Source organism: Prionailurus viverrinus, chromosome C1 (assembly GCF_022837055.1).
Source record: "Prionailurus viverrinus isolate Anna chromosome C1, UM_Priviv_1.0, whole genome shotgun sequence".
Taxonomy (NCBI): Eukaryota; Metazoa; Chordata; class Mammalia; order Carnivora; family Felidae; genus Prionailurus; species Prionailurus viverrinus.
Window position 1 is genome coordinate 14,194,517 of NC_062568.1, and position 15,691 is coordinate 14,210,207.

Consider the following 15,691-nt stretch of genomic DNA (forward strand, 5'->3'; position numbering starts at 1 on the left):
GATCACAAAACATATTTTGCCCCAGTGCTTCCTGGTGACGGACGCAGTAGATCGGTAAAGGTTCAACCTTAGCAAAACTGGGTCTGGCGCGGACGAGTGGTCTCTCTCTGAATGAGAGTGGTAACGTGACCTTTTCTGCATCATGGACCCTTCACAAAAGCACACGAGAGCTAGGAACTCTCTTACTCACAAAGCTGTATGTGTACACGTGATTTTCACACTGATGGGGGGAGATGCACCACAGGTTCAAGTTTAGAACTCATGTCTTAGAAACCACTAGTCCAAACCCTCTCACAAACAAGGAAACTGAGGCCCAGAGAGGCTGAGTCACTTGGACTAGACCAAGAGGAGTCGTGTTTTTTCCCCCACACCCTGAATGCCCTTTTTGATTCTCTTTTTTTGTTAGAGGCTCAGTAGGACTCCACCCTCCGGGCCAACAGCTCTGAGGGCCTGGTCCCCAGGGCCTGAGCCTAGGCTTGTTGTACTTAAGTCTCTGTGGTTTCCCCAACCAGCCAGCCGGGAACACTGAGTGCTTCTGTGAGAGGGAGCATATGTGAGTAACCAAGCCCTCCCTCTGCCCCTCCCATCCCAAGGGAATCACAAGCCCAGTCCTGGTTCCTTTTGGCTCAAAACACTTAATAACTTTATTTGCCTTTGGCTGGCTTCTCCAGAGGGGTGGGGTAGGGGCTGGCAGCAGCCTGGGCATCAGGCGCCCTCTGGTGGACCTCACAGGCAAGGACCAGAATCACGGCCAAACCCAAAGGACTTTGCGCTCTGGAGGCCACAGTCAATACGGTCTAGGGGAGGGTTGCAGTGTTCCTCAGGCTTGCACCCCCGACCCGGCTTCAGGAGACGGGGCATGTTGGGAGGAGGCCCTGAACCTCTGGCTCTCATACTCGCCCGTGTTGGATGCCCGCATGTTCTGCCGAGCCTTCATCTGCTTCAAACGGTCCTTGTCCACTTCCCGCTTGGTGAGGATGAAGAGGAGGACACCACAGGGGAAGCCGATGGCCCTAGGGGTGGGGAGATGTGCATGGGGTTTGGGGAGGGGCCAGGCCTGAGCCAGTGGAGCTGGGGGAATCTCATTCCAGCTTCATCGATGACACGCACACTGCAATACCTCTTGTGTCTATGCAGCCTCTGCACTGGCTGCTGGAGGGTCCCAAGCAAATCAGAGCCTGCTGCTGCGCTGCTTAAGACTCTGTAACAGCGCTCCGTCACTTTCTGGCCAAATCCAAACTCCCAGGCACAGCACCAAAAGCCCAGTGTGGTTGGGTCTCTGTCCACCTTTCCATTCCTCTCCCCTATAGCTTGACACTCCTCAACACGAGTCCCGCAATCCTGCCATACTGACTCTGCAAAGTTCTCCAGACAGCCCATCCTCTTTCCTTCTCCAAGTGTTGGCAAAGTTTCCCTCTACCTTAACTGCCCCACATCCCCTCCCAGGCTCCCCCTCTTAATCTCAGTAACCGCTACTTGGGAGACACTTTGGTGTGGGGGAAAGGGCATGGAGTCACAAGACCTGATGAGAATCCCACCTCTGAGCCTCAGTTCCCTCCTGTGAAACAAGACGTAATTTTTGTAATGCTTTTTGTTTTTTGTATTTAGGGGATGTACTATTTATCTCAGAAAAGCTAAAACATTACACTGTAAAGTACCGGCACACCTGAGGTGTGGAAAAATATGTTAATGTCCCTCTCCTTTCTTTTTAATATTGACCAACAACACATATTAAGGCCAGAGTCAGATCCCAATAATGATGTATTGAACACCTTGTAGATGCTACTTATACACCTAATGTAATCTCACACGATCTCAATGAAAGATCTCAACTGGGTTTCACCCCAAGCTCCCAAAAGAGAGAATGAGGCCAGGGGCCCAAATTCACATCAGATTAGCTCAGCTTACTACACAGAAAGCCCACTGTCTCTCCAATTCCACATACTTTCCCAACTCCCCTGCCCCATTCCTCTGAGATTCCAGTCCTCACACCAAGCAATTCTGTCCCCACAACCTCGGATTCAACTCACCACCTGAAACTTAAGAGAAGTTTCTGGGTCCCGCCCTCCCCTGTGCCACTCCCCACTGGTGGGCAAAGAGTTAACTGAAACTCACCAGGCTAGTCCCACAGCTTTCATGGGGTTCTTGCCCCTCTTTCTGGGAATGTATTCCAGCTCAGGGGATAGGGGCTCAGGCTCCTCCTTGCACTCTGGGGAGCTGTGGCTTTGCAGCGCCCGGGTCCTGTTCTGGGAGGCCTTGTTAGCTGTGGCTCCTGAGAGGATCCCTGTGGATGGAAGGAAGAAAGGTCAGTAAGAGAGGATGAGAAGAAAGCCCGCGGGAGGAAGGGGAGTGACTGCAGTTTGGAGTAACAAGTGCCAGGGAGAATCCAAAGGGAAATGGGAAAATTGCCATCGAGGTGGCACCTTTGGAAGCCACTTCCACGTCACTGCGGGCTCATCACCCTGGTGCCAGGAGAACGAGCTTCGTTGTTCTTCATCTGCTCAGACGACAGGATGTGAAGGACTGCAGTGGGACTCACATAAGACGTATGAAGGAAATCCGAGAAAAAGGTTTTCAAACTGCAGAATGTTAGCACTGGGAGCTTAAAGGTAGTCTACTCCATCCCCTCATTTTATAGAAGAGGAAACCGAAGCCCCGAAAGATGAACTGCTTCGCCCAAGGTCAAACTGCTAATTATCCGGGGCTAGAACCCAAGCCTCCTGAATTCCAGGGCTCTTTCCTCTGCACTGCGGTGAGTGTGAAACACCTGGAGCGCGGGAGTCTAAAAGGCTTCCTCGGAGCTCCCTCTCGCAGCATGACCCTAGAGGTGTCGTGTAACTTGAAGGCAGGGGGATGGACTGGGTGACCTCTAGAGAGCATCTTTTAGCCCCCAGATTCTTTATGATCCTGCAGAGGGGTGCGGGCAGGAACCGACAGCCATGACCTCCTGCTATCGTTGGTCGGGATGTATAAAAAGGGGGACCCCCTGCAGTCCTGCCCTCCCCGGGGTCCCTCTCCTTACCCCGGAGGACGCGGGCATTTCTCGCCCCCCGGCCCTTCAGCGCCGTAGCAGCTACCACCGCCGCCATGTTCAGATCCCACCCCCCTTCACCGCGCTCCCCGCCGGGAATTGTAGTTTGCGTAAGGGGCCTCCCCCGCTCCTTCCGTCCTGCCTACAGACCAGAAACTACAACTCCCAGAAGCCCACGAGGGGACCCGGGAGAACTACTCTTCCCAGGAGACCCCGGAGGCGCGCACGCTCGCTTGTTTCCCTCCTGTTGGAGGCGGAGCCAGGCCGGGCGGAGTTTGGATTCTCTCTGCCACGCCCCGTAACTCTGCCCTGTGATTGGTGAGTCAGCCAGTCAGCTCCCTTCGCTATTGGCCTAACGGCCGCCGCTCTTCCTGCCGGAGAGTCGCTTACGCCTACTTCCTCCCGGGAGGAGGGGCTCGAGTTCCGCGTCGTCGCGCAGAGCTGACTCTGGGAGGCGTTTGGGCCCAAAGAAGTGGATCGGCCGCTTGCGCCGCATGGAGTCCGAATCCGAGAGCGGGGCCGCTGCTGACACCCCTCCACTGGAGACCCTAAGCTTCCATGGTGATGAGGAGATTATCGAGGTGGTAGAACTGGATCCTGGTCCGCCGGACCCAGGTGAGAACTGCCGCTCCTCAGGCCGTGGGACCGGAGGCGCTCACCCCTGGCCTCTGACCCCTGCTTCCCCCCTCTCCCTTCCCCTCCCCACCGGTCATTCCTACCGACCTCCTTCGCCCTTCCCCCCTGCCCTACCCCCACACTTAGTTCTCAGGCCTGGCAGGGGTGGGGGTTCCCCTGACGCCTCCTCTGGCCCTTCCCCTCACACACCCCCTTCCCATCATCCCCTCGGTCCTCCCTTCTTACACTGTCTCTGGCCAACCCCAGGTCCTCAGACCTCTCCTGTCTTCCGTCCCAGATGCCCCCTCCTCCCTGCCGCTTCTCGCCCCCGCTTCACCCTGGCTGCCTGACCTCAGCCGACCCTCTTGCTGCACGCCAGCGTCAGGCCTCCCCACACCTCTCCCGTGCCCTCTTTCTTACTGCCTGCCGAGCCCCACCTTTTAACCCTCTCCCCGAAGCAGATGATCTGGCCCAAGAGATGGAAGATGTGGACTTTGAAGAAGAGGAAGACGAGGAAGAGGGCAACGAGGAGGGCTGGGTTCTGGAACCCCAGGAAGGGGTGGTCGGCAGCATGGAGGGCCCAGATGATAGCGAAGTCACCTTTGCATTGCACTCAGGTAGGTCTCTGAGGAGATCCGTCAGAAACTCAGTGCAGGTGGGCATTTGAACATCAGACACCTGCTGTGTACGGAGCATTAGAAGGGACGTGGAGATGGGGAAACAGACGGGCCTGGAGCTCACACTGTGATGGAGTGGGAGAGAGCGTGGCTCCTGAGCCAGCCGGGACACCTGGGTTCCCATTCTCCTGTGGCTGCTTACTGACTTACGACCTTTATTAATCTCTCTGGGTCTTAGTTTCTTTTCAGAAAATTACCCTGTTGTAAATTAGGGACGATAGTACCTTTTTGAGCGCATTTTATATAATCTTTTCCAATATTAGCTCTTAATAAGGTAAGTCACACGGTGCTGTCCCACTCTGTGCTCAGCCTGGTGGCAGCCCGTGCGGAGAACTGGAAGCCTTGCACATGTACACTCCTCTTGTCTATGCACGAGTCTGGGGTAGTGAAGGGGTCAGCCCTGGGGAGGGACTTGGGGCTTGGCAAGCTTTCGGAGGGATTTCTCCATCAACCTGATGTTTGAAACTTCGAAGCACTTGGATGCGCCCTTCATTTCCAGGAGGATATACATGCTGCTTTGGGTGGAACGGGGTGGGCTTCCTGAAGGTTCTGAAGGACAGAACCTTAGCGGGGAGCCCTGTCCATTTACGGAATATCTCTTGGGACAGCATCCGTGTTTTGCGTGAGCCTGGACCCTAAGACCAACACCTTGGCGGTGACAGGGGGTGAAGATGACAAAGCTTTCGTGTGGAGGCTCAGTGATGGGGAGCTTCTCTTTGAGTGTGCAGGTGAGGGGCGCGGGTGAGGTCGTGTTCCTGTAGCGGTCTTAGGGGGCTAGCCTGCAGCGGTTGTGCACCCAGTAGCCATTTAGTGAGCCCCACTTTGTGCCAGCTCTGTGCTGGGCCTGAGGCTCTCAAAGCAGAGTAACTTTGTCTGTCTTGGGCACCGGGGAGGGAGCCACTGTTGGCCAGAGGAGGGTGGGAAAGGTCTGGGAGGAGGTAGCACTGGTGTGGGAATATTTATTTCTTTATCTGTTTTATTTAAGAACTTTTTTAAAGTTTATTTATTTATTTTGAGAGAGAGACAGAGACAGCGTGCACAGCGGAGGGACAGAGAGATTGGGAGAGAGAGAATCCTGAGCAGGCTCTGTGCTGCCTGCGCAGAGTCAGACGCAGGGCTCGAACCCACGAAACTGTGAGATCATGACCTGAGCTGAAACCAAGAATCAGACGCTCAACCGACTGAGCCACCCAGGCGCCCTGGTGTGAGAATAGTTAGGCGGAGAGGAGGAGTGGGTATTTTGGGCAGAGGTGTGGAGTGGACAGTGTGGGCAGGACATAGGCCGGGCTAGGCATGGTTGAGTGGGAAGCCAGCGTTCGCCCCTGAGGAGATCTGGGGGTATCGACTCCTGGAGTGGCAGTGAGTTTGATCACCTGTTATGGTGGGGTGGTGAGACTCACTCTTCTTTTCTACCGAGCTGGTCCTTTCTGGGGGCGAGACACCTGGGAATCCTGATGTTTTCCTCTCTTTCTGCCTACTTTCCCTTGCAGGCCATAAAGACTCGGTTACTTGTGCTGGTTTCAGCCACGACTCTAGCCTAGTGGCCACAGGGGACATGAGTGGCCTCTTGAAAGTGTGGCAGGTGGACACCAAGGAGGAGGTCTGGTCCTTTGAAGCAGGAGATCTGGAGGTGAGATCATCAGAGTGGTGTTCAGCTACGTGGGGCCTCGGGTAGAGAGTGAGAACTTGGGGGTCCGGTCTGGCCTTTACCAGACCAAGCCAGCTATAAGCCAGTGCGCTCCCAGGGTGCCTTGAGCAAGGGCGTCTGTGTCTGTTCCCTGTGCCGTCCGTGCTGACCTTGGAAGCAGGGGCAGCTTGGGTGGAGCTTATAGGACAGGCTCCTGGGTGGAATGGGGCGACAGGGTGATTTCCTCTCTGTCCAGTGGATGGAATGGCACCCTCGGGCACCTGTCCTACTGGCGGGCACAGCTGATGGCAACGCCTGGATGTGGAAGGTCCCAAACGGTGACTGCAAGACCTTCCAAGGTCCCAACTGCCCAGCTACCTGTGGCCGAGTCCTCCCTGATGGTGAGTCTTGGGTGCGGAGAGGTGGGATCCAGGTTTACTCACCTTCCTGGTCTCCTTCCCAAGCCGTGGCCTGCAGACTCCAAGGCCTGCTGTCTGGAGCAGGGACCCAGGCCCCAGAGCAGGACCGCTTCCCTTTTCCTACCCCGAACTCAGTTTTCTCCACTAGTCCCTGGGGCAGCATCTGTTCCCTTACTTTCTCATCTCCCCGCCCCCCCTTGCTGGGTGTGCCTGAGGGTGCTTTCTCTCTCCATCTGTGCCTGTGGCCCTCCAGGGAAGAGAGCTGTGGTTGGCTATGAAGATGGCACCATCAGGATCTGGGACCTGAAGCAGGGAAGCCCAATCCATGTATTAAAAGGTATCCAAGGGGCGCCTGGGTGGCTCAGTCGGTTAAGCGTCCGGCTTTGTCTCAGGTCATGATCTCACGGTCTGTGAGTTCGAGCCGCACGTCGGGCTCTGTGCAGACAGCTCAGAGCCTGGAGCCTGCTTCGGATTCTGTGTCTCCCTCTCTCTCTGCCCCTCCTTCCACTTGCGCTGTCTCTGTCGCTCTCAAAAATGAATAAATATTAAAATAAATAAGTAAATAAAAGCATCCAAGGCAGGGGAAGGGTTAACTGGGCCTCTGTGGAGAAGGCCTAGGGCAGGACTCAGGGGCCGGGAGAAAGCCTGACTTAGCCATCTGCTCCATCCTAGGGACTGAGGGTCACCAGGGCCCTCTGACCTGTGTCGCCACCAACCAGGACGGCAGCCTGATCCTAACTGGCTCTGTGGACTGCCAGGCCAAGCTGGTCAGTGCCACTACCGGCAAGGTGAGTACGACCTGGAGCCTGGCTGTTAGGCTCTGCTTTCTGTGTCTTCCTCTTCCTCTCTGATTATTCTCTCGGCCCCTTTCCCGTTGCCTTTCCGCCTTCCAATCAGCCTTCCTCTGATCCTCTGATTCTCTCCCGTGACTTACAGGTAGTGGGTGTTTTCAGACCTGAAACCGTGGCCTCCCAGCCCAGCGTGGGAGAAGGGGAGGAGAGCGAGTCCAATTCCGTGGAGTCCTTGGGCTTCTGCAGCGTGTGAGTGAGAGAAAGGCCTCGGCCTGGAGCCAAAGGCAGCTGGGGAGAAGGGGGTTTGGCAAGAGGTGCCTGGGCCGGGGAACCGGGGAGGAGTGAAGAGTGCGTGAGTCCAGGTCCCTCTGCGAGCCTTCGTGGTTCTCTTCTCTGCCCAGGATGCCTCTTGCAGCTGTTGGCTACCTGGACGGGACCTTGGCCATCTATGACTTGTCTACACAGACTCTCAGGCACCAGTGTCAGCACCAGGTACAGGCCGCCCGCAGCTATGGCTGTGGCTCTCTCCTCCCCTCCTCCCTCCCTGAAGCGGGTGGGGGCACACGCCTGTCAGCTCTCCCGCCCCTGACTTCGGCTGTGTCTCTGTCGTACCCTGGCGTAGTCGGGCATCGTGCAACTGCTGTGGGAGGCAGGCACCGCCGTGGTTTACACTTGCAGCCTGGACGGCATCGTGCGCCTCTGGGACGCTCGGACCGGCCGCTTGCTTACTGACTACCGGGGCCACACGGCCGAGATCCTGGACTTTGCCCTCAGCAAGTAAGTGAATTGGGCAAGGGCTAGAGTCTCCTTGCGTACTCGGAAGGTGGGAATAGCACATGGGGGGCCATAGGGTCCTTGGGGTGCGGGAGGGGATTCCTGAGGGAAGCTGGGAGCCAAGGCCTGGTGGTGGCTTGTGAGGCAGAAGTGCTGGGCAGCCTGAGGGAGTTGTCACTTTGGGTTGACAGTGACGTACCCGGGGCCTCACGTCTCGGTTCCGGGGCTGAGGGGCGGGGATCGTCTCCCTCGCTGCTGCGGCTCTTTTCTGATCCCCTTACTGATGGCTGACCCAAGTGTATTCTTGGATACAGTAAGGGGCTGACCCTTACTGATCCAAGTGTATTCAGTCGATGTGTGCCCAGCAGCCCAGCGCCAGGCACTACTGATCTAGAATTGAGGATGCACTGGAGGAGACCAGCCGAGGACCTCTGGGTAGCAGGCTTGGGGCTGAGCCCCAGGTCATTCCGTCCCATCGACCTGTGCTTTCTGTCCACAGAGATGCCTCCCTGGTGGTGACTACGTCAGGAGACCACAAAGCAAAAGTATTTTGTGTCCAGAGACCTGACCGCTAATGGCTGCAGCCTCTGCTCTGTGTCTGGTGTTGAGGGGTGAAGGGAGAACCCCACCAGCAGAGGTGGTAGGGTACGAGGGAAGAGGAGGGGGGGCCTCGGACTACTTTCCAACCCCTTCAAACTGACTTGCTCCCCTGTCCCCTCTCTTAAGAGACCCCCCCCCCTTGGCCCCCCTACCCTCGCCCAGACCTGCGGACCCTTCAGAGGGGGGTCAGGCCTCTTTCTCTTTCACTTTCATTTGCTGGTGTGAGCCACGGGGGTGTGTGTTTGGACGTGGGGAGTAGGTCTCTGAGGTCCCCGTTCTTTCCCTTCCCAGGTCTCGGGGGGCGGAAAGGAGGAAGAGATATTAGTTACAGATTTTAAAAATGTAAATAAAATATACTTCCCAGAGATGGCGTGTGTGTGTGGATTTTGTGGCGCCTGGAAATGAGGAACCAGTCAGGGGCCTGTCAGGGTGAGATTCGCTGCACAATCTGCTAGATTTCGAGGTGTCTCGGCCCAGCCTCTCAGGCGGTGGCGCGTGCTCCCCTCCGGGTGACTCGGTTGCAGTCTCCCTCGATGCACGTATGGCTTCAGTTTTTCTGCTGCTGTCCCACCTGCCTCCTTTTCTGAGATGTGGAATGAGATAACCATAAACCGGGTGGAGGGAGCTTTATTCCGTCAGGGTGGGGTCAGGTCAGGGCAGGTGTCTGATCCAGAGGCGTGGGGACAGAGAGGAGATGGGAGGAGATAGGTGCGGTGGCTGAGATGGACGGCTGCTTCTCGTAGGAGCGAGCGGAGGCCCTTCCCCTAGTTCAAGTCGAGGTCCACGCTGCTTTGGCTGCTGGTGTGGTAGGCAGTGCCGGGGCCGGGGCCGCCCTGGGAGGCTCTTCCCCGCAGCACCCGAAGCCACCTCTGGGCGGCCGCCCTCCAGGGGGCCGTGTAGCGCTGGTCACCCAGCCCCATGGCCACGGGCACGGCCGCCGCACTGGCGCTGCCCAGCGAGATGAGGGACAACAGAGTTCCGGGCCCCAGCGGTGGGCGCTGCTCGTAGGCCAGGACCGAGAGGAGCAGGGTGGCCACGTAGGGCCCCCAGCACAGCCCGAAGAGCAGCGTGGCCCCAGCCTGCGCCCTCGCCTGCCTCCAGGTAAGGGCCCGGGCCAGGGCTGACGGCGCGCCGCGGCACACTGCCTGCTCCAGGCGGCGGATGTCCTGCAGCTGGCGGTGGGCGGTGGCCAACACGCGGGCGCAGAGAAGGGCAGCAGCCCCCACGGCAGGCAGCAGGAGCCCGTAGACTTCGAGGTAGAGGTAGGGGGCTGGGAAGACAGCCTGGGAGCTGCAGTTGGCGCCGGGGGCCCAGTGGTTCCAGCCCAGAGCAGGCAGGCTGGCAAAGAGCAGGGGGCCAGCCCAGGTGAGGAGCAGGGCCAGCCGTGTGCTCCCGCGGGGCCGCAGGGGCCGCAGCACCGCCATGTAGCGTTCGCCGTGCACCAGCAGGAGGTTGGCGAGCAGGGAGAGGAAGGAGAAGTTGGGCGCCAAGTAGAGGAAGAGGCACGACCAGTAGCCCCGGCGGCTCTGGCTCCAGAGGCCGGGCAGCGCGGGCAGCGCCAGCCCGGTGAGCAGCCCGGCCAGCAGCAGGCTCAGGAAGAAGCAGCCAGAGGGTGGGCTGCGCAGGTGCCGGTCCCTGGCGATGCCCAAGGCCAGGAGCAGGTTAGCAGCGACGATGAGGCTTGCCAGGGCCAGGGAGAGCCCCAAGGCCCCCACGGGGATGGGGCTGGGCACCTCCCTGGTGCTGTTGGGTGTCATCTTGGGCCTGGGGACGGGGGAGGCCTGGAGCAGCCGCCAGCATGCCTGGATGGAAGACGGCAGCCAAAATTAGGGGGCGCTGCACATGCAACCAGAGTTTGCACACCCACAGACTGCGGGCCTTATCTTGTTTGCTGATAACATTTTTTTTTTTTTTCCATCAGTGGCTGATTAAAAAGTTAGATAAAAATTCTTACTTCTGGCTTCTCTTCAAAACTCCTGTCCAGCAACAAGTATGTCCTGCAGGGTAGCACCAGCTGGAGCTGACCAGCTCCCCATCCTGCCGTGTTGGCCATGGCTACTTTCCGTCTGACCCCCTCGGGGCAGCTGTGTCTATGCCTCCGGTTAGACTGAAAAGCCAACCCACCCAGCCCCAGAGCCCCGAAGCATCTCTGGATCCACAAGGCAAGACCTCTAAATTAGCCAACAGGGAGGTCTGGCTGGCTTGTAGTGGTCTTCTGGCCGGCCAACAGTTGAGAGCCCCTTTCAGGCTGGGCTGGGGCCAGTGCTAGGGGTGGGTGCTAAGATAAAGGAGAGGGGTCCCTGTCCCTAGATGCTCACAGCCTGGTTGACACCAGAGTATTAGGAGAGGGTGGGTTGCTGAGGGTTGCGGGGCGGGGCAGGAGTGAGGCAGAGGCGGAGGCAAAGGCAGGGCTCGCTGAACACTGGAGTTAGTGACAGGCCAGGGCCACGGGTGGCAGCAGCAAGCGGGGTGCTCTGTCCCTTGCATCGCCTGCCCTGCCCCTCGGCCATCTTTGTAGCTGGTTACAGCTCAATGAGCAGCCTCCTGGTAGGACTTCCAGCCCATAAACTTGACTCATCCGCACCACACTAGCAACAGGGCCCTTCCTGGAACTGGAGGAGGAGAGGAGGGAGAGTGAAGATGCCAGCAGCAAGGAGGACACCCCGCCACGCCTCGGGGGCTGAAGCTGAGCCCAGAGGAGGGGCAGGGGGAGCCGCGGGGCAGGGCCTGGCCGTTCTGTGACTCTGATCTGTCCTTCTCCTTCCCTTTCTTAGCTCTGTGTTCTCGGCCCCCCTCCGACACCCCGGCTGCTGGGGCCACATCATGGGGAGGAAGAAGGGTCCTGGCCCCGGGGGAGCTCCTGCTGCTGTCAACCGGGGAGCAGCTGCTGTTGCTAGGATTAAGTCAACACGGAAAGGATTCCCAGCTGCCCCCACCCCCAGGTCATACGAACCGAGGGCACCACCACCACCCTGAGCTCAGGAGATGCTGCCTTACTCCTCTTCCCAGTCCCCGTAGGCCTGCCAAGCCCCACCAGGCTGCTGCCCCTTTCCCCTCCCCTCAGCCTGTTTCCTCTTCCTCAACCTCCCCCACCCCTACCCCTTTTCTCTACCCAGGACATCCTTCCCTCTCTAGCAGGCCCTTTGGTTTCTGTTCCCTTTGTCCCCGCGCTACCAACTCTATGAAACTCCACGAGACCTCAGGGTCCGGTCCTTCCAACCTGGACTCCGGAGCTCCAGCTCCCAAGGACTCCCCTGGGGTGAGTCCCCACCCCTCCTCCACCAGTGCAGCGAGAAAGGCAGGGACAGCCCCAGGGCCACCTTCCCAGCAGAGTGCTGGCCCCATGACCTGCACCCCCTGGAGGCTCTGGTGGCTTTGGCCAAGGCAATGGCCTCTGAGGATCGGGGGCTGAGGTGTCCAGAAGAGGTTGGGTGCTGGGTGGGGGCAGGGGGAGGGGAGGGGAGCAGCTACTCACATGGCTGTTGGGGACAGGTGTTGCTGGCCCGGTCTGGGCTTTCCTCAGAGTGTCAGGGAGCTGCTGCAGGCAGGCCCGCAGGGCTTCTGGCGCTGTCTGGTGTCCCGGCCGGTGAGGGCATGGTGCCTCCACAACCCGGGGACAGCAGGGCCCCGGGCTCTCTGCTGCCCAGGCTCTGCCCCTGCCTGGGTTCTGGAGGGATGGAGCCGGGGCTGGTGGGGCTCAGCCCGGCCCCGCCCCTGGGGGTGGGACCCGGCACACCCAGAGCTGCTGACTGTGAGGCCTTCCCCTCTGAGTCCAGTGCCCTCTCCCTGCCTGTGCCAGCGTGCCCCCTCTCCAGCCGCCAGCCATCTTCTGCCTCAGGTCACCCAACTTGGAGCCATCATCCGCTAGCCTAGCTAATCTGAGAAATGCATCCCAGTTAATGAATAAAAATGGCTTTGTCCATCCCCCACTTCCTGTCCTAGCTAATACATTTACATTTTTATTTTATTTTTTAAACGTTTATTTATTTTTGAGAAAGAGCGTGAGTGGGGGAGGAGCAGAGAGGGAGGGAGACACAGAATCCAAAGCAGGCTCCAGACTCTGAGCTGGCAGCACAGAACCCAACGCGGGGTTCAAACTCATGAACTGTGAGATCATGACCTGAACTGGAGCTGGACACTTAACCGACCGAGCCACCCAGGAGCTCCAATACATTTACATTTTTAACCCCCTGGAGTGGCCATCCGGCTGACAGCACTTCCAGCTCCATGTCTGATGGTGGCAGTGGCAGGGGTGTTTGGAACTTTGCTCTCATCCGATCTCTTTCAGCTTATAAAAGCCAGCCCTGCCTTCTAGAACCTGGGGTCAGCCTACACTTTTCTTAACTACTTTGAGTCAAGTTCTGGGCTATGAGGTAAAAATGGCTCTGGGGGTGTGACACTGGGCAAGCTACCCCGGGGCCTCAATTTTCCCATCTGTAAAATGGGAACAAAGTAAAGCCACCTCTCTGGGCTGCTGTGAGGAATATCACAGAGCAACATGTGTGGCTGCATATATTACAGTGCCTGACACTTAATGTGGGGTGGGGGTGGGGGTCTCAACAAATGATTCATTTCCTTCCGCCTCCACGATGATTAAGAGGCATGAGCTAGTGTTGGCATCAGAAAGCCTGGGTTTGAATCCCAGAATCCTGGCTGGGATCCTTTTTTTTTTTTTTTCTTAATTTGTGTGAACTTGGGCAAAGTACTAAAGCTCTTTTGTCTTAGTTTCCTCATCTGTAGAATATATTGTGTTCACCTATTGTGAGACTAACCGAGATAATGTGTGATGAGGATGAAGCGCTAGGCACACCAACACGCAATGAAAAGCAGCTGCTATTAACATCTTAGGATTTCTGCCCTTCTCTGCATGTCCCTTCCTCCAGCCACCTGTATCCTCTAAGAAAGAACTCTGTAGAGAAAGGCAGAAAGACAGCTCGCGAAAAGCAAGAAGGGAAGGGTGCTTTTGCTCCAGAGAGACACTGGGGAAACCAGGTACAGGAGAGGAAGGGCAAGTTCAAGGCTAGGAAGACAAGAGGCATGATGCTCCAATTTTCACTTGTATCAGGTGAGGTCTTGGGGTGCTGGAGAGAAGCCAGTTACACCCCCTTGAGGCCTGAAGTGGGAGGGAGCAGGATGAAACTGTGAGAAAGCTGGAGATGAGCCATGAGGACAAAGACTTCCGTGCTCAAGAGCACAGGTAGACTGAGCCAGGGGACTTCTGTGCCCTCGGCGGGGGTGGTGGTGGGGTAGACCTGGGCTGAAGGCTGGGGGCCGAGGGGTCTAGCTCTGCCAATCCTGCACAGTGGTTGGGGGGACCTGGGGAGCAGAACTTCTGTTGGGACAAAAAGTGGGAGGAGGAAAGCATCCAGCCTCAAACCCATCCTCAAGGGAGCTGGCTGCCGGAGACTGGCTAACAGCAGCTGGCCCTCAGACCCACGCTATCTGGTCGAGCAGAAGTCAGAGGCTCTGGGAGAGTTCAGCCTGGGGCCTGGGCAGAAGTGGGTGTGGGGCCCCTCAAATACTGGATTGCCAGGAATAAACAGACGTCGTTCTGTTCCCAGCCATGGCCTCCTCCCTACGAGATCCAGGATGTCTGTGTTTCTTCTCTGCTGCTTTGTCTAAACATTGTGTGTGGGATGACGTATGAAGGGGACATCTTAGGCCATGGGAGCTGGGAAGCCTGGGTTCTGTCCCCACTCAGCCCTCTCTCTTCCTTACTGGACCATCCAGTCCTTCTCTGCTTCCCCATCAATCTCTGGCCCGGACTCATCCCCAGCCTCCCCTAGGCCCACAGGAGGGCTCTGGTACAGGTGGTTTCCAGATGCTTCATTCCAGCTGCAGGCTGGAGAGCCCTCTTCGTGGTCCTCATTCTTTTCCTCAGGTAGAGCCTAGGTCAAGGGGCCAAATCCCACCAGGGGATCCTCCTGGGCCTCCTCCATTCACTCTATCCCTTGGGATATTTGAAGCTCTTTGCTGACCATCGGTGCCTGGGACTGGGTGGATGCGGTATGTGAGGGCTGGGGGTACTAACTGGATGAATGCAAGTGACAGGGCACTGGGGTTTCCTGGACCCTGGTTGGCCTCCAGAAGCCGCTGTCAAAACTTCACTCCCTGTAGACAAGAGCAAACGAGCCCTTGGGAGCCACCGGGCATAATCCTGGCCAGGATCTTGGCCTCAGAAAACCCTAAGTCAGGTCTACGGGCAGAAGAAACCCTGGTCCTTCCTGTTAGGGTTAAACCAGATTCTCCATGGCTCCGTAAAAGCCACAGACACTGGTGATTTTAGGTGATCTCCAAAAGGGGGTAGCATTGCTTGAACTCAAAACAGCCCCCAGAGCAGACCCAGGCTTGGGTCTTTAGCCTCACTGTTGAGACGGTCTTAACTTCCAAGGAGAACAAAGGGAACTGAAATGGCAACTAAGTGCCAGTTGCCCGTAAGAGGGCTGCTGCTGCAGTCAATAGGTGTTCCGCCCACCAGAAACAGGTGACAAGGGCCCAGTCCCACCAGGGCCAGCACTCCGCAGGGCCCACATTTGTTGGGATGGGCACTTAGCTACGTCCTGAGCTAGGAGTCCTGATTCAGTGAAGTCCAGATGACTGAATGACACGTAGCTTTCAGATTTCTTGACTGTGACCACAGTTAAGAGGATGTTTTTCGTGTATACAACTAAAACACAACCCAAAGTCAGTACTTACCCTTAAGAAATGTCGTGCACTCCGATCCATGCCATCCTATTAAAAACGCTGGTGATGAAATTACACACATGAGAGGCACACACAGAAACACACAAGGCACACATATACACACGTGTGCATGTGCATGAGAATGGCCGGGACTGTGTCTATGACCTCGTCCTGGTGGTGACACCGTGCTACAGTCCTACGAGATGTTGCCACTAGGGGGAGCTGGGTGAAGTGTATACAGAATTTCTGTATTGCTTCTTGTAACTGCATATGAACCTACAATGATCTCAAGCCCATCTAGGAAATAAAAAAGTCAGGAGTTCACAATTCATTAATGGGTATCAAACCAGTTTGAAACGTACCGGACTAGGTGGAGACAAGTTAGAAGGGAAAGCAAAAAGCTAGAAACCATTTGGCTGGCCCTCAGATCATTTCAGGTACTCAGAAAATTCTCCTGATAATTCTTTACCAAG

The 15,691-nt window shown here is 57.1% G+C and overlaps 3 protein-coding genes across 4 annotated transcripts; 1 reads left to right on the top strand and 2 right to left on the bottom strand.

The window, feature by feature from the left end:
• Positions 1-615: 615 nt before the first annotated feature.
• LOC125171864 (probable hydrolase PNKD) lies at positions 616-3,139 on the bottom strand. Its single transcript, XM_047869059.1, has 3 exons — positions 3,023-3,139; positions 2,116-2,284; positions 616-1,013 (listed from the first exon to the last, which is right to left on the bottom strand). The coding sequence occupies exons 1-3, from the start codon at positions 3,087-3,089 to the stop codon at positions 821-823; spliced, it is 429 nt and encodes a 142-aa protein (XP_047725015.1). The 5' UTR covers positions 3,090-3,139; the 3' UTR covers positions 616-820.
• A 300-nt stretch (positions 3,140-3,439) lies between these two features.
• On the top strand, positions 3,440-8,899 carry AAMP (angio associated migratory cell protein). 2 transcript variants are annotated; one of them, XM_047869057.1, is made up of 11 exons: positions 3,440-3,646; positions 4,105-4,263; positions 4,932-5,051; positions 5,814-5,953; positions 6,207-6,351; positions 6,623-6,706; positions 7,042-7,157; positions 7,306-7,409; positions 7,562-7,652; positions 7,783-7,937; positions 8,434-8,899. In XM_047869057.1, the coding sequence occupies exons 1-11, from the start codon at positions 3,526-3,528 to the stop codon at positions 8,507-8,509; spliced, it is 1,311 nt and encodes a 436-aa protein (XP_047725013.1). In that variant the 5' UTR covers positions 3,440-3,525; the 3' UTR covers positions 8,510-8,899. The 2 variants fall into 2 exon arrangements, with proteins under 2 accessions (XP_047725013.1, XP_047725014.1); XM_047869058.1 differs by having other exon boundaries at positions 3,441-3,646; positions 4,108-4,263.
• A 246-nt stretch (positions 8,900-9,145) lies between these two features.
• Positions 9,146-12,331, bottom strand: GPBAR1 (G protein-coupled bile acid receptor 1). The gene is made up of 2 exons (XM_047869054.1): positions 12,010-12,331; positions 9,146-10,336 (listed from the first exon to the last, which is right to left on the bottom strand). Exon 2 carries the CDS (start codon positions 10,289-10,291, stop codon positions 9,299-9,301), a length of 993 nt encoding a protein of 330 aa, XP_047725010.1. The 5' UTR covers positions 10,292-10,336; positions 12,010-12,331; the 3' UTR covers positions 9,146-9,298.
• Positions 12,332-15,691: the final 3,360 nt, after the last annotated feature.

Coding starts and splice junctions, on each gene's coding strand:
- LOC125171864 (XM_047869059.1), bottom strand. CDS start 3,089: ATGGCGGCGGTGGTAGCTGCTACGGCGCTGAAGGGCCGGGGGGCGAGA. Junction 2,285..3,022: donor AAATGCCCGCGTCCTCCGGG/GTAAGGAGAGGG, acceptor TTCCATCCACAG/GGATCCTCTCAGGAGCCACA. Junction 1,014..2,115: donor AAAGCTGTGGGACTAGCCTG/GTGAGTTTCAGT, acceptor CCCCACCCCTAG/GGCCATCGGCTTCCCCTGTG.
- AAMP (XM_047869057.1), top strand. CDS start 3,526: ATGGAGTCCGAATCCGAGAGCGGGGCCGCTGCTGACACCCCTCCACTG. Junction 7,410..7,561: donor TCCTTGGGCTTCTGCAGCGT/GTGAGTGAGAGA, acceptor TTCTCTGCCCAG/GATGCCTCTTGCAGCTGTTG. Junction 7,938..8,433: donor CTGGACTTTGCCCTCAGCAA/GTAAGTGAATTG, acceptor TTCTGTCCACAG/AGATGCCTCCCTGGTGGTGA.
- GPBAR1 (XM_047869054.1), bottom strand. CDS start 10,291: ATGACACCCAACAGCACCAGGGAGGTGCCCAGCCCCATCCCCGTGGGG.